General features: G+C 43.5%; 3 protein-coding genes across 3 annotated transcripts in view; 2 read left to right on the top strand and 1 right to left on the bottom strand.

Moving 5' to 3' along the window:
- LOC309443851 (olfactory receptor 12D1-like) overlaps positions 1-2,786 on the bottom strand; it is a gene marked incomplete at both ends in the record, with an annotated part of 33,634 nt that extends 30,848 nt beyond the window's left edge. Inside the window, one exon of the mRNA XM_082061123.1 lies at positions 2,334-2,786. Within this exon, the coding sequence (XP_081917249.1) occupies positions 2,334-2,786 (453 nt within the window). The remainder of the gene's footprint in view (positions 1-2,333) is intronic.
- A 4,209-nt stretch (positions 2,787-6,995) lies between these two features.
- On the top strand, positions 6,996-8,859 carry LOC309443850 (olfactory receptor 10A7-like; the record flags this gene model as incomplete). Its single annotated transcript, XM_082061122.1, has 2 exons — positions 6,996-7,029; positions 7,880-8,859. The coding sequence occupies 2 exons, from the start codon at positions 6,996-6,998 to the stop codon at positions 8,857-8,859; spliced, it is 1,014 nt and encodes a 337-aa protein (XP_081917248.1).
- Positions 8,860-13,576: 4,717 nt separating this feature from the next.
- Positions 13,577-14,443, top strand: LOC309443934 (olfactory receptor 12D1-like; the record flags this gene model as incomplete). Its single annotated transcript, XM_082061298.1, has 1 exon — positions 13,577-14,443. The coding sequence occupies one exon, from the start codon at positions 13,577-13,579 to the stop codon at positions 14,441-14,443; it is 867 nt and encodes a 288-aa protein (XP_081917424.1).
- Positions 14,444-17,277: the final 2,834 nt, after the last annotated feature.

Genomic DNA, 17,277 nt, shown 5'->3' with positions numbered 1-17,277 from the left:
CCTTCTCAGATTTAAGTGGAACCTCTTGTGTCCCAGTTTGAACCCATTACCCTTTGTCTTACCATTGGTTGTCACCAAGAAGGGCGTGGCTCCATACTCCTGACGCTAACTCTTTATATAATGTAAACATTAATAAGGTCACCCCTCATTCTCCTCCAAACTAAAGAGACCCAGCTCCCTCAGCCTTTCCTCATAAGGGAGATGTTCAACTCCCTTAATGATCTCTGCCCTGCTGATGGGCACTTTGGCGTGGTGCCTGCAGAGAAAGCAAAGGAGAAGGTGTCAGTGGCAGAGAGAGGGGGCTCAGGCTGTGGGACAGCCCTGGGCAGCCCTGGGTGTCCAGAGGGCAGGAGGGCAGCAGTGCAGGGAGCACCTGGTGAACGCTGCAAGGGAGAGGCAGTGTCTGGTGGGGCTGGAATTGACCAAAATCAAGTAGCAGAGGATGGTTTCGATCCATCGACCTCTGGGTTATGGGCCCAGCACGCTCCCGCTGCGCCACTCTGCTCCCCCCAGCAGCTCTGCACGGACCTCCCCAGCCCTGCCTGATGCTGCCTGGACCTGCCAGCACCAGCGCTGCTGCTCAGGCCTCCTGCCCTCCTCTTCCCTGCACCCATCACCAGGCTGCATCGAGCTCTCCATGCAAACCTCAGTGCCCCTGCACTCGGGCTGGCAAGCGCAAGGGCCTTGCTTTGTCCTTCTCCCCTCTTCGGCAACCCTTGCCGTTCATACAGACTGGGGGACCAGATGCTGGAGAGCAGCTCCACAGAGAAGGATCTGGGGGTTCTGTTTGACAGTAAGTTGGACATGAGCCAACAGTGTGCCCTGGCAGCCAAGAGGTCCAACCGTACCCTGGGCTGCAGCCAGCACAGCATGGCCAGCCAGGTGAGGGAGGGGACTGTCCCGCTCTGCTCTGCACTGGAGCGGCCTCACCTGAGACACTGTGTGCAGGGCTGGGTGCCACGGGATAAAGAAGATATTAAGCTACTAGAGAGTGTGCAGAAGAGGGCTAAAAAGTTGGTGAAGGGGTTGGAGAGGAAGCCAAATGAAGAGCAGCTAAAGTCTCTGGGTTTGTTCAGCCTGGAGGACACTGATGAATAAAGTCCACTGGAGTCTCTATGCGATCTCTTAAATGACTTCGGAAGATACAGCCCTATATTTACCCTAATCCCCAACCACAGGTGATTCCTCCTCCTTTCCCCATTGACTGAGGTACTTGGAGCATACAAGCTTTGCGATCTGCCTTTCATATTCGGCCAGCAACATCCCCTATGTTAAGTGATTCCTGTTAATTGACTGGTTAAACCTGTAAGTTTTAGCTTGGAGAAGAGGAGACTGGGGGTGACCTCATTAATGGTTATCAATATGGAAAGGGGGAGTGTCAGGAGGATGGAGCCAGGCTCTTCTCGGTGACAACCAGTGACAAGACAAGGGGCAATGGGTTCAAACTGGAACACAGGAGGTTCCACTGAAATCTGAGAAGAAACTTCTTCATGGTGAGGGTGTCAGAGCCTGGCCCAGGCTGCCCAGGGGGGTTGTGGAGTCTCCTTCTGTGCAGACATTCCAACCCGCCTCGACACCTTCCTCTGTAACCTCATCTGGGTGTTCCAGCTCCATGATGGGATTACACTGGATGAGCTTTCCAGGTCCCTTCCAGTCACTAACATTCTGGGATTCTGTGATAAATCTGTTGCACTCCATTTTGTCAAGACCCGGGCCTGGTCATCACTGTAAAAGGCAAAAAGATAAATATATCAGCAACTTAAGGAGTGAAAACGGGAGTATCCATCCCTGATGGATACAGAGAGAAACATAGGGAAAGAAGATGAGGTACTAAATGCCATCTTTGCCTCAGTGTTTAGTAGTTCAGAACGGTTGTGCTCCAGGTACACAGCCCCCTGAGCCAGAAGACAGGCATGGGGAGCAGAATCAAAACCGAATAATCCAAGGATAAATGGTTAGCATCCTACTACACTGCTTGGATATCCATAAGCCTGTGGGGGCAGATGAGATACACCCAAGGGTGCTGAGGGAGCTGGCGGAGGTGATCGCTGTATGTACAACAGTGCCACAACAGTGAGGTGGCAGGCACAGGTGGAGAAGGGCTTCCATCTTCCTTCCTAGTACCAGACTTTATGGAATATGAAGCAGATGATGTAGAGGTAGGAGAGGACTATGAGGGAAATAGGCCTAGAACAACAGATGTGGTAATGACATTGAGGAGGGTCATGTTGAGGCTGGTACTACTGCAAGCCAAATTCAACAGTGGCTTGATGTCACAGAAGAAGTGATGAATGTGGTTGTGGCCACAGAAAGTCAGCTGAGAGGTCATGCACAAAACCAATGGACCAGCTGGCCGTGGCCAGCAGCAGACAAGTCTGGGGGCTCATGACAAGGGTGTAGTGCAAAGGATTGCAGATGGCCACATAGCGGTCGTAGGCCATGGTGGCCAGTAGCACAGCCTCAGTACTGCCCAGGAAGTGGAAGAAATGGAGCTGGGCTAAGCACCCACCAAAAGAGATGGGCTGATGTCCAGAGAGAAGGCCAGTCAACATCTTGGGAACAGTGACTGTGGAGAAGACAATGTCCAGGCAGGACAAGTTCCCCAGGAAGAAGTACATTGGTGTGTGAAGACGGGGCTCAGCTATCACCATGGTCACAATGGCACCATTTCCCAGAAGACTGGTCAAGTAGAGCAACAGGAAGAAGACAAAGAAAAAGTGCTGCAGCCCCTGGATATCAGTGAAGCCCAGAAGGATGAACATGCTGAGCTCAGTCTGGTTCAGCATTGCTAGAACAGTAAGAAACAAAAGCAAAATGTCAAGGTTCCACTGTTGTGAGCAGCAAGAGCATTACAAAACATCAGACATGTAATCAAACACAAAAGAAACTAACATGGACAAAAATTTAATGTAGTCTTCTCCTATTTCTGTCTAGAACCAAGAAAATCTTCAAATAAAGTTCCACCTATGCATAACAGCAGAATATGTAAGATGTTAAACAAGGCTGCTTCCTCACCTTCACCCACACTCATATTTCAGTTGTCCTCATCTGTAACTTCCTGCTGCAAACCATGATCTCATCATGTGAATCACTCCCGATGCTTTCTTTCCAATATTGTGCCTACATTTCATTAAGTCGATTTCAACTTTCACGTTTTTAATGGTTACCATCTCTTACAGACAATTCTTCTATCTCAAAACTTGCACATGTTCCAATATTCTATCAACAGCCAGCAGAAGGTGCTTCAAGGTACCATACAGTCATCAGCATTTCTGATGAGAATAAAGGAAGAGGCTGCCTGAGCTTGTGATCACAAACTGCTTTTGCTATTGGACTGTATACTTTGCCTAAAGAATGTCTCTTGGTTGCTCAGCAGCAGATGAATGGGACAAAAGCCAAGATCTCATCTCCCGCAATACTGTGATGGAGCAAGACTGAACTTGCAGGAGACGACTTACGTGGTGCAAGTTCCAGACAAACGGGCTCATCCCACTAAAAGTCGATCATACTGCCCAATGAGACAACACGGTCAGTTCTGTCACCATCATTAGTCTTCTGAAATGCAAATGAGTACACACTTGCTTTCACTATTTTTTTCCTATAGAACAAAGAACAAAGTCGTGACGTTATTTTACTAGAGCAGGCAGGCACAGCTATTTCTAGCTTACAACAGACACTGCAAATCTTACAAAATGAGTAGTTTTTTCTGTATGTTCAAGGCAGTGATGATTAAGATTGATGAATCCAGCTAATGAAAAACATAATTGCTTGAAAAATACGTCTTGAAAAGAGGTTAGAACACATATATAGATATTTTTCACAGTCTTATCCATTCTGTCATACTATATACCTCTATTGAAAATAGGTGACTTTTGAAAGCCATTATGAGAGACATTATGAGACAACACGGTCAGTTCTGTCACCATCGTTCGTCTCTGGGTAATTCCCAACCATACAGAATAAAGAACAAAATCCTGACATTATTTTAGTAGAGCAGGCAGGCACAGGTATTTCTGGCTTACAACAGAGACTGCAAATCTTACAAGATGAGTATTTTTCTCTGTACATTCAGCACAGTGACGACTAAAATTGATGAATCCAATTATTGAAAAAATAATTACTTTCAAAATACATCTTTTAAAGAGGTTAAAAGATGTATGGATACATTTCACAGTCTTTCTCATCCATTCTGTTGTACTATATACTTCTATTGAAAATAGGTGATTTTTGAAAGCCATTATGAGAGGTGTCCAGTCCAATCACTCCTTTTCTCATGCTTCCTTAGCTTAGTTTCTCAGCCTGAAAACAGGAAACAAACAGGGAACTTCCAAACTGATTTCACCATAAAAGAACATGAGCATGTTGCACACATGCGTCCACTCTGGAACACTGACCATATTTCTCTGAAAATGCCTTTAGTCTGATCTTTGAACAAGCTCCATTGGAAACATTAGATGTGATAATATTACAGCCTTATCAACATTTTAGTCTGTAACCTACACTGCAAGAGTTAGAGATGCCATTCTCTGTGCAATACCAATGCTTCAGTTTCTTCCATGTGATTTGCCACCTTTAGGCTCCAAAGCCCTCCTCATTGAAATGCATCTGCAGAAAGACAGCATTTCATTCAGGTGTGTTCCACTACCTCCTCTGGTTCTGCCTGTTTTTCTCAGCCAACCACAGGTGATCTAATCCCTTTCCTCTGTTCCTTCTAAACATCTCTTTTTCTTCTGTTTCTAACACTTCCCTTCTGTTTCCCAGATGCTGACTAATATTTTCTCTGATTAACTGATGTACACATCCAGTCAAAAGAGAATAGCTTTTCAAAACCTCTCTTTAAGTTTCAATTTTATTGTTATTATTTTTCAACTAACTTCAACACAAATGCAAAGACAATTTTTTCATTATGAAGTTTCATATTTTTCCCGCTATATAAATTGTATAATATTAAAAAAGATAATTTTGCTCAATCCTCATCTCACTGTCAAGCAGCACTTTTCTCATTGCAGTAGGGCCCTTTGATTGAGAGCCAGTAAGCAAAGCTGAGGACAAAACAATGTATTTTGTGGAGTTAAGAGAATTTCTGGTCTCCTTATTTCTGTGGTATCTCCTTGGCATTCTTGTAGCTGAGAGATCAATACTGCAGCTGTGATGACAATGACTACTATGAGTTCTCAGGGGCTTGTAGCTGTTTGGGTAGGATGCAAGGAGCAAACTTTGCAAATGCTACCAGAAATCTCTGATGACCGAATTAGAGGAGCAAAAAGTCTTTTCTTCTTTTCCAGAATGTGCAAAATATCAACAACAATTAAACTTCCTATTGCTTTGATCAGTCTCCTGAGATGAGTTTTCTGAATCAATGGGGAATTGCACAGCAACATAACGTGTAGATGAGCACCTGCAAAGTAGAAGAGTGAAAATAAAGCAGCCCACAGAGACTAGATAATAACAAAATCTTCCCAAAACTAACCAAACGAACCAACCCACCCTCAGCCCTCCTTCCAAAAAAACATCTCCCAGTTTTCTGTCATTGGTGAGCTTACTTAACATTCCATTAAGTCCTGCATTTAAGTTATGAAGATATCTGCACTGGTACAATTTCTTCCACTTCCTTGACTTGTCTTCCTAGATATTTCAGGATGCAAACCCAGGCTTTACAGAGTTGATTAAGTGTTAAATTCCTCAGTCTTGAATTCACATCACCTAATTTTTCCCCTGTATCTTACATTACACCCTCATGGAGAGTGCTTCAGATGACCAGCAAACATCTACCAAAAGAAATCTATGATTTCCAGAATAAACTGGACAAAATGTTATAAAAAAATAAGAAGCCTAAAAATAGCTGTTATTGTATGGCATGTTGTATTTAGGGCCATGTAATACATTGGTATCATATTACAATGCTCTATATTCATAACACCATTGTACTCAAGTATTCATTATGATCTTTTAGAAGAATTTTCAGCTACTGTGAAACATAGCTCAAATTCCATTTTTTCCCCCCAAATATTAGTCAACTAGAGAGGAAAAAGAAAAAAGAATACCCTGTTATTTCTGTTAACTATTTTTTTTGCTTACTCATACAATTCTGAACATGTGGAAGGAAACACTGCTAATACTATAATTAGATTGCTAGTATGTCATAAAACATACTGCACATTCATATAGGCCAAAGATATTTAAAAAAAAAAAAAGATCACTTAACACATGATCTCATCATACTAAGAAGTTGCTGTCTGGAGATCTGATCCTACTGGGTGCAAGTGAAAATTCAAATACTGCCACCCATTTGCTGTCAGAGCCTTTGGAATCAGAGACAAGATGCAGCCTCTTACAGATGAAATCAAAGTGATTTTTCTTTTCCTTTTTCTCTCTAGTCATAGTTTCTCATCCTCTCTGCCTTGGGAATTATTGCCTCTGTTGAAGAGAGAGAGAAAACTGTACCCCTTTCAGTAAGATAAGGTAATATTTCTGTTCCTCATTCTTACTTGATTCTTACTTGATTCCTATGGCAGAACCAAGACATAAGTGTGTTTCCATGGTTTGTTTTTTCTCATTGGAGCCTGGAGCTGCTATTATGACATACAAGGGGAATCCATCTCAGCTACCTTTAGGAACCAGCAGTGCAGATTTTTAAATCTGAATTAGCCACTCAAACAAGAGAAATAGGATCCTCCGTGGCATCAGTGATTAATTTTATTTGAGATGCCTGCGGGGGTGAAACAGTAATTATACTGAGAGTATGCCTGCTTATTTCTATTGTCTATAGAAAACCTTGGCAACAGTGGCTGTCTTTTTTGCTGACAAATATGTTGAACAAAGGAATCACAGCATCCATATTTTCTCACACCCCCCCCTTTTCCCTTTGATCTTTGTCTTTAAAAAATCAGCCAAGTATATTTTGGCTGAAACAGTCCAGGAAGTTTCCCAGAGAAATAATGCTATTATCTGATCTGCTGAGATGATAAATCCCAGAAAATGGCAGCAAGGTGTAGATGCTGGCAGCTACTTTCATGTGGGCAGATGTTGGTATGCTGAGCAACTTTTTACTTGCCAGGGCTTCTCTTAAACGAAAACTCACAATTTATGTGATTTGATGAAACAAAAGTAAGTGAGTGAACACTTCTATGAATTTAAATTTGCTTAGATTTGGATTGTATTTTGCAGGGTTAACAGTGAAAATAATGCAGGTGGATCACTTCTGCTTGAGTCAGACCAGGAGGTGGGAAGCCACAGTGTCTCCATATCACCTGGCTTAGAGCACCAATAATATTTCAGTTAATTCCAGCTATCAAAAAATTAGGCCATTGTATACTCAATTCATTATTAATGATCCTCCAATCCTGGCATCCTTGGACATCCATCTTAGAAGGAAAAAAAAGGTGCTTCTGTCTTGTGCTGTATTTCCCACCATTAAATACAAACCAGTTCCAAGATGACTGGTTCACATTTAGATGCCTGCAGACATTTAGATGATGAAATTTACTGAGAGACATCCAGCCCATCCACAGTGAATTCTTCTGTCACATCATAGATGCCACTCTTACACTAAGGTGACCTGCCCTTTCGAAGGATTCATTTCTTTCTATATAAAATAAAGACAGTATGGTTGTTGGAAATTTGTATGTCTACTTTCTGTTTACCTAAATTAGAGAAGATGCATCCCAGCCTGTGACTGTTAAAGATGATCTTGAAGAGGTTGCCCAGCTGAGATATTTTTTGACTGGGGTCACTGCCATATCCAATCCAAGCTTCATCTCATTCATATTTTAATTTCCATTGTACTTGCAAGTGTAGGAATTCCTGAGACCACAAGTCCGTCCAAAGCTACTAACCCTTTTGTTGTGTGTTTTGTTTTGCTTTTTCTCTTCTACGACAGAACCTGTTGAGGAAATGAAGCCAGGAAACCAAACCATCACTACTCACTTCTTCCTTTCGGGGTTTGCCTTCCATGGCAAGATGCAGCTCCTGTTTTTCATGCTGATTTCCATCATGTTCCTGGCCACGTTGATAGGGAACTCTCTAACTGTTGTGATCACAACCATTGACCCTGTCCTACACACGCCCATGTACTACCTCCTAAAGAATCTTGCCTTGACAGAAATCTGCTACAGCCTCACCATTGTCCCCAAGATGCTTGCAATTCTGCTGGTGGAGAGAAAAGTTATTTCCTTCACAGCTTGTGCCTTGCAGCTCAACTGCGTTATTCTTTTTGTCACCTGTGAGTGTTTCCTCTTAGGAGCAATGGCTTATGACCGGCAAGCGGCAATATGCCACCCATTGCATTATGCCACCCTGATGAACAGGGATCGCTGCTTCAAGATGGTCATTGGGTCTTGGCTGTGTGGTGTCCCTGTGGCTCTGGGCTTCACCACATGGTTATTTACCCTGCCCTTCTGTGGGAGAAACACAGTTGATCATTTCTTTTGTGATGTTTCTCCTTTACTGAAGCTGGTGTGTGTAGACACAGCCTTCTTTGAACTACTGATTTTTATTGCTATTGTCCTAATAGTGATGATTCCCTTTTCTCTGATAGCCATCTCCTACCTTTGCATTATCCATGCTGTTCTTCAGATCCCCTTGGCTGTGGGCCAGAGGCGAGCCTTTTCCACCTGTGCAACTCACCTTGTGGTTGTGACTCTTTTCTACAGCACAATTGGCATCATTCACCTGCGACCCAAGTCCAGCCTCTCATCCGAAATGAAGAAAATGGTTTCCCTGTCTTACACAGTGGTCACTCCCATGCTCAACCCCATCATCTACAGCCTGAGGAACCAGGAAGTCAAGCAAAGCCTGAGGACATGTATTGACAAGTGGTTACTTGGGAAGCAGATGACTGTTTTCTCGCTCTCCAGGTGATGGATTCCTTGTAGATGCAAAGATTATAGGTGTTTTCCTAATGGAAAAAAAAAAATGGTATTTATGAATGAAGTGAAATGCTTTTCGAAAGACCTGTGCTATTTAAGCAATTCTTTGCAGTTAAATCCTTGAAATATCTGCCCTTTTTTACTTGGCATATTGGAATAAATTACAGTTGTTGTACCTCGGGCACTGCAAACAAAGAAGTAAACCTTGCTCAAAGGAGAAATATTACTAAAGCAAATTGTAAAATTCTTATCCTCCCCCCCTCTCCCTCCATGTCCATTAAATAGACAAATTTTCTGCCTTGGGAAACAGATGTTTGTTTTCCTCTCCATCAATGCAAAAGTTATAGCCTGGATCATTTTCCCCTCAAGAAAGAACCCTCAATAATGCATTGAGAATCAAGTTAGTGGCTCATGATTGGAGGGGAGGAGCCGTGTCTCCTGCAAGTGTCCTTGCTACTGGTGGGAGAGATTGGATTCTAGTCTAGACTTGATCTGATTTTTTTCCACTCAGAACAGAGATCTCTTTCCCAAACTAGCTAGTAACTTGCTCAGTTCAGGACAGAAAGGATAAGCTGAAACACCGCCAGCTCGCTGCGGTAGCTTTGTTTTAATTAGTTCCCTTTTCATGTAGACTGAGGGAAAGCTAAGGGAGGGGATGGATCCATAACTCATTGAACCTGGTACTTTCTGTCTGATTCTTTTTCTGCCTTGCCAGAGGGAGTGTTCATCAAAGTGAAATGGAGCTCGTGCTTCTACTTTCTCTCAGCTTATTTCGATCTCATTTCAGTCCCATTTCTAGAATTGCTTATACCCAAGCAGTATTTTCTCTTCCAGTTTGTGTCTTTAATACCTAAATCACATCACTGTAGGAGATAGGGGAATGAAGGAGTGAAGTTTAGCCTGGGAAGAATAAGGAGAGGTGGGGGCAGGTGTTTTTGTTTTGTCATTGTTTCTCACCATCCAATCTATTTTAATTGGCAAAAAATAGATTAATTATCCCCAAGTTAGCCTGTTTTGCCTTCTATGGTAATCAGTCAATGATCTTCGCATTCTTATCTCAAGAGATTTTTCATCTTATTTTCTCCTCCTGTTCTGTTGAGGAGGGGACATGAGAGAACAGCTGGGTGGGAGTCCAGCAGCAGCCCAATCCACTACAGTAGTAAATGTAACAAGTGTTGCTAAGAGTGGATTTTGGGAATAAAAAACTGATAAAATAGGAAATGAAAATAAAGGCATGGGGTAGAAGGATGAAAGATTTTAATGCATTGTGGGTTAGGCAAGTGGAAAGGTTTCGGTCGGTTATAGAAATAACACAATGTGTGCATGGGATGGTCAGAGGATACTTCGATGTTTCAGAGAATGTTGGACCTGAGCATGATGCAGATGGCATGGAATGAGGGGAGGAGATTGTACTGTGTTGGGCTGGCATGGAGTCAGCCTTCTTCCTAGCAGCTAATGTGGTGTGTGCCTTGCTTTTGTGGCTTAAAGAGTGTTGAAGAAACACCAATATTTTGGCTATATCTGAGCAGTGCTTGTTCAGAGTCAAGTCTTTCTCTCCACAAAGACCCATAGTCTTGGGATAGGATGGAGACTGGGAGGGAAAACAGGCAGGACAGCTGGCCCAAACTGCCCAAGGGGATATTCCATACCATATGAGGTTTCGCACAGCAAGAAAAGCTCAGGAAATGGAGGAGAATGAGACAGTGTTCACGGTTAGGTGTTTGTTTTCTCAAGCCACACTTAGGCATGCTGAGTCCCTGCTTCCTAGGAAGTCGCTGGACATCTGCCTGATGATGTGAAGTTGTGAATTAAGTCCACTTTTGCTTCTGTACACAGGTTTTTCTCTCCTTATTAAACCGTCATTACCTTGATCCACAACTCTTCTCACTTCCCTTTAATTTTCTCCCCACAAGAGAGGGGAGTGTGAGAGGTACGATGCTTATGCAGTTGCAGAAAATTGCAGAATAAACTGAGTCCCTTGACATGGTAATAAGGGACAAACAATAAGGCAGACATTGAGAAGAACCAAACCTTGTCAACCAATGACTCGATGAAGGTAAACAGGGAGAAACAAAGGGAGGGTAAACAGGAAAGGGTATAAAATGGACTGGTCCCATGAAAACAGGGCCAGTCAATGCACTCACCTGGTGAGCCCTGCACCTCATCTCTGCAGTCTATCCTATCATCTTATAGCTTCTTATTTTCAATCTCTTCTCTGCTGCTGGTGGGACCTGGGTGTGGGATTATAAACCAAGAATAACCAAAACTGTCTTACTATTGGAGTGGTATGTAGGGCAGCCAGACCTTGGTATGGATCCCACAATTTCTATGGGTGGCTGCTTTGCTTCAGAAAGGAAACCAGGAGCCCTTGGGCTGACTCCTGACATTGAGATGCAAATTTGGCAAATATTTTGCTACAAAGACGCCAGAATCTCATCCTTATCTGTGAAACCACAACAAAAATAAAACATCAGAAATCCAAAGAGAGCACAATGGATGGAACAAATGTGAGGTTTCACAAATACTAATTCTAATTCTATTATTTGAAAGAGATTTAGGAAATGATGCCCAAACACTGCTTTAGGTCAGCTGGGGTTGCACAACTCAGGAGGAATTCCAGCCATAAATTCCGTGCACCGAGATGGAGATCCTTGTGTCAGATCTTTTAGGGGGGAGCAGGGTAGTTTGGTTGTTTGGTTTTTGTGGACGGTTTTACTTTATCTTTTCTGTTTTACGGGTGCTCATCTACGCACTTTCTTCAGGCAAGGCTACGTTGCTGTGCAATTCCCCATTGATTCAGAAATCTCATCTCAGGAGACTGATCAAAGCAATAGGAAATTTAATTCACACATGAGGTTGTTGATATTTTGTACGTGAAGGAAAATCTTTATTCCTCCTCTAACTAGGTCATCAGAGATTTCTAGTACGATTTGCAAAGCTTCCTCCATGCATCCTACCTGAATAACTACAAGCCCTTGAGAACTCATAGTAGTCATTGTCATCACAGCTGCAGTACTGATCTCTCATTTACAGGAATGCCAAGGAGATACCACAGAAAAAAAGGAGAGCAGAAATTCTCGGTCTCTTAATGCCACAAAATATTCTGATTTATCCTCAGCTTTGCTTTCTAACTCTCAATCAGAGAGCCCTAGTACAATGAGAAAAGTGCTGATTGACAGTGAGGTTTGTGCAGAATTCATGTCTTTTTTATGATTAATCAGATAAATAGTTGGAAAATAGGCAAGCTTCAGCATGAAAAATCTTGTCTTTGCATTTGTATTTAATGTAGAGTCTTAAAACAATAAAAAAAAATCAATAAAAGAAAAAAGCAGATTGGGAGAACTATTTGACTGGATGTGTTCATCAGTTAATCAGAGAAAATATTAGTCAGCACCTGTGAAACAGGAGGGAAGTAGTAGAAGGAGAAGAAAAAAAAGATGTTCAGAAGGAAGAGAGGAAAGGGATTAGATCACCTGTGGTTGGCTGAGAAAAACAGGCAGAACCAGAGGAGGTAGTGGAACACACCTGAATGAAATGCTGTCTTTCTGCAGATTCATTTCAATGAGGAGGGCTTTGAAGCCTAAAGGTGGCAAATCACATGGAAGAAACTGAAGCATTGGTCTTGCACAGAGAATGGCATCTCTAACTCTTGCAGTGCAGGTTACAGACTAAAATGTTGATAAGGCTGTAATATTATCAAACCTAATGTTTCCAATGGAGCTTGTTCAAAGATCAGACTGAAAGTATTTTCATATGTGCATAAATTACCTTCAGCCTACGTGCTCAAGGTCTTATATTGTTAAATCAGTTTGAAAGTTCTCTGCTTGTTTCCTGTTTTCACACTGAAATAATAAGCTAAGGAAGCATGAGAAAAGGAGTGATTGGGATGGAGACCTCTCATAATGGTTTTCAAAAGTCACCTGTTTTCAATAGAGGTATATACTACAACAGGATGGACAAGAAAGATTGTGAGATATATCTATATATGTTCTAACCTATTTAAAAGTCATATTTTGCTAGTAATTATATTTTTTTAGTTGGATTCGTCAATCTTAATCATCACTGCATTGAATGTACAGAGAAAACTACTCATCTTGTAAAATATGCAGTCTCTGTTGTAAGCCAGAAATAGCTGTGCCTGCCTGCTCTACTAAAATAATGTCAGGACTTTGTTCTTTGTTCTTTATGAAAAAAAACTGAAAGCAAGTGTGTACTCATCTGCATTTCAGAAGACGAATGATGGTGACAGAACTGACCGTGTTGTCTCATTGGGCAGTATGATCGACTTTCAGTGGGATGAGCCCGCTCGTGTGTAACTTGCACCAGGTAACTTGTCTCCTGCAAGTTCAGTCTTGCTCCATCACAGTATTGCGGGAGATGAGATCTTGGCTTTTGTCCCATTCGTCTGCTGCTGAGCAACCAAGAGACATTCTTTAGGCAAAGAATACAGCATCAAGAGTGATTCACATGATGAGTTATGAGCTTGATTGATGAGATCATGGTTTGCAGCAGGAAGTTACAGATGAGGACAACTGAAATATGAATGTGGGTGAATCTGAGAACTTAGTCCTGTTTTACATCATACATACATACATCATGCGCACATCATTTCTATTGTGTTTGATTACATGTCTGAAGTATTGTAATGCTCTTGCTGCTCACAACGGTGGAATGTTGACATTTTGCTTTTGTTTCTTCCTGTTCTAGCAATGCTGAACCAGACGGAGCTCAGTGAGTTCATCCTCTTGGGTCTCACTGATATCCAGGGGCTGCAGCACTTTTTCTTTGTCTTCTTCCTGTTGCTCTACTTGACCAGTCTTCTGGGAAATGGTGCCATTGTGACCATGGTTATAGCTGAGCCCCGTCTTCACACACCAATGTACTTCTTCCTGGGGAACCTGTCCTGCCTGGACATTGTCTTCTCCACAGTCACTGGTCCCAAGATGTTGACTGGCCTTCTCTTTGGACATCAGCCCATCTCTTTTGGTGGGTGCTTAGCCCAGATCCACTTCTTCCACTTCCTGGGCAGCACTGAGGCTGTGCTACTGGCCACCATGGCCTACGACCGCTATGTGGCCATCTGCAATCCTTTGCGCTACACCCTTGTCATGAGCCCCCAGACTTGTCTGCTGCTGGCCACGGCCAGCTGGTCCATTGGTTTTGTGCATGCCATGATACACTCAGTCATGACCTCTCAGCTGACTTTCTGTGGCCACAACCACATTCATCACTTCTTCTGTGACATCAAGCCACTGTTGAATTTGGCTTGCAGTAGTACCAGCCTCAGCATGACCTTCTTCAATGTCATTACCACATCTGTTGTTCTAGGCCCCTTTGCCCTCATAGTCCTCTCCTACCTCTACACCATCTGCTTTATCTTCCATAAAGTCCGGTCCCAGGAAGGAAGATGGAAGCCCTTCTCCACCTGTGCCTCCCACATCACCTTTGTGGCACTGTTTTACATACCAGTGCTCTTCAATTATACACCACCCTCCTCAGGAAGGTCCCTTCAAAGGGATGTGCAAGTGTCTCTCCTGTACAGTGCTGTCACCCCAGCTCTGAACCCCTTGATCTAAACTCTTAGGAACCACGAGATGAGATCTGCCCTGAAAAAAATGCTAGGGAAAAAATCACGTTCCTGGAGGAATGTGACTAAAACAAGGATAAGGCTCAGAATGTAGTTTACTGCACCTCTCCTGTTTCTAAGAGAGAGCTCAGGACACTGTGTTGCAAGAAATTGGAAAACGACGGATTATCTCATGTAGTTTAACACATTAAGAAGGTAATTGTGTAGATCTAAATCAAAGTTGAGATATTCACGGACTTGATGCTCCTTCCATCATATTTAGATGCATTGTGTATGGCAGCCCATGTGGTCTCGGGCTTCTAATACAGAAACATTTGTGCCTCTTGCAGGACTTGAGGCAGAGCTGAAAGTCCCATGCAGGTGTCCTAGATGTCTAAGATATGAAATCACTTAACAACTCTGCTAAGGCAGCTGAATGACCCTGTGGTCATTCAGAGCTCCTGTATAGCTGAAGAGAGTTAGCGTGTGTTATGCTCTGGGTGGACATAACTTGAGCATGATTTTGTCAACATTTGACTTGAGTCAGAACCCTGGAGGGATCTGGTGATTAATGAAACCATTGATCTGTATTTACAGGAACTACTACAGACATGTTAAATGTCCTCGAGTATCCTACCATGACTTTGCCTTTGGATCCAGAACTGGACACGTCTGTTGCAGGTTCTTTGTCACACTTCATGCCTCTGAATTAAGGACATTTCTAAGAGCACTAGATATCTATGTGTACTTGGGTACCAAATCTCAACCTTAGTGTGGGGTGCAGCAGTTTATAAGTGCTTCATTTTGAGATTCTGTGTGACTTTACACGGACATTCAGCACCTTCAGTCTTAGCCTGGGTTACAGTTCCATGTCATGGAATCGTATCATAGAATCATAGAATCATTTCAGTTGGAAGAGACTCTCAGCATCACCGAGTCCAACCATAACCCAACTGTAGCACTAAACCATTCCCCTAAGAACCTTCTCTAAACACCTTTTAAACCCCTCCAGGGATGGTGACTCCCCACTGCCCTGGGCAGCCTGTTCCAATACCTGAAACCCTTTCCAGGAAATATTTTTTTCTAATATCCAATCTAAACCTCCCCTGGTCAACTTGAGGCCATTTCCTCTTGTCCTATCACTTGCTACTTGGGAGAAGAGACCAACCCCCTCCATTCTCCAACCTCCTTTCAGGCAGTTGTAGATAACAATAAGGTCTTCGCTCAGCCTCCTTTGCTTGAGGCTAAAGAGACCTTGTTCCCTCAACTGCTCCTCATCACACTTGTGCTCCAGCCCCTCACCAGCTTCATCACCTCCTCTGCACTCTCTCCAGTACTTCAATATCCCTCTTATGATGAGGAGCCCAAAACTGAACACACTATTCAAGGTGAGACCTCCCCAGCAGCGAGTACAGTGGCACAACCACTCCTCTAGCCCTCCTGGACACCCTGCTGGCTCATGTTTAGTCAGCTGTCAATCAACACTCCCAGATCTCTTTCTGCCAGGCAGCTTTTCAGCCACTCTTCCCTGAGCCTGCAGCTTTCATGGGGATGTTGTGACCCAAGTGGAAGCCCCGGCACTTGGCCTTGGTGAACCTCAGAAAACTGGCCTCTGCCCAGTGATCCAGCTGGTCCACATGCCTGTGCATGGCCTTCCCACCTGACAGCAGATCAACACTCCCACCCAATTTGGTGTCATCTGCAAACTTAGTGAGGGTACACCGTATCCCCTCACCCAGATTATTGAAAACAAGATTAAACAAAACTGGGCCCAGTACTGAGCCCTGGGGACACCACTCATAACCAGCCACCAACCTGATTTGGCTCCTCTCACCACAACTCTTTGGGCCTGGCCATCCAACCAGTTCTTTACACATTGCGGATACACCATCCAGGCCATGAGCTGCAGCTTCTCCAGGAGATGCTGTGGGATATGGTGTCAAAGGCCTTACTAAAATCTAACTACACAACATCCAAAGCCTTTCCCTCATCTACTACGTGGGTCATCTTGTCGTACAAGGAGATCAGGTTGGTCAAACAGGACCTGCCTTTCATAAACCTGTGTTGACTGGGCCTGATCTCATGGTTCTCTTGTATGTGCTATGTGATATTACCCAAGATCATCTGCTCCATGACCTTCCCTAGCACCAAGATTAGACTGACAGGTCTGTAGTTCCCCGAATTCTCCTTACGGCCCTTCTTGTAGATGGGCATCACATTAGCCAACTTCCAGTCAACTGGGACCTTCCCAGTTAGCTAAGATTGCTGATAGATAATGGAAAGTGGCTGAGTGATCACCTCCGCCAGCTCCCTCAGCACCCTTGGGTGTATCTCATCTAGCCCCTTAGACTTGTGGATGTCCAAGTAGTGTAGAAGGATGCTAATCATTTATCCTTGGATTACTGGGTTTTGATTCTGCTCCCCATGCCTGTCTTCTGGCTCAGGGGGCTGGGTACCTGGAGCACAACTGTTCTGACTATTTAAGAATGAGGCAAAGATGGCATTTAATACCTCAGCCTTTCCCTCACCTTCCGTCAATATGTTTCCCTCTGTATCCATCAGGGGATGAAGATTCCCCTTAGCCCTCCTTATGTTGCTGATATATTTATCTTTTTACAGTGGTGACCAGGCCCGTATCTTGAACAAAATGGAGTGCAACAGACTTATCACAGAATCCCAGAATGTTAGTGATAGGAAGGGACCTGTAAAGCTTATCCAGTGCAATCCCCTCATGGAGCAGGAACACCCAGATGAGGTTACACAGGAAGGTGTCCAGGCGGGTTGGAATGTCTGCACAGAAAGAGACTCCACAACCTCCCTGGGCAGCCTGGGCCAGGCTCTGTA

The sequence above is a fragment of the Streptopelia decaocto genome, assembly GCF_964273445.1.
Source record: "Streptopelia decaocto genome assembly, chromosome: 9".
Lineage (NCBI taxonomy): Eukaryota > Metazoa > Chordata > Aves > Columbiformes > Columbidae > Streptopelia > Streptopelia decaocto.
This window is presented reverse-complemented; position numbering and strand designations above follow the sequence as displayed.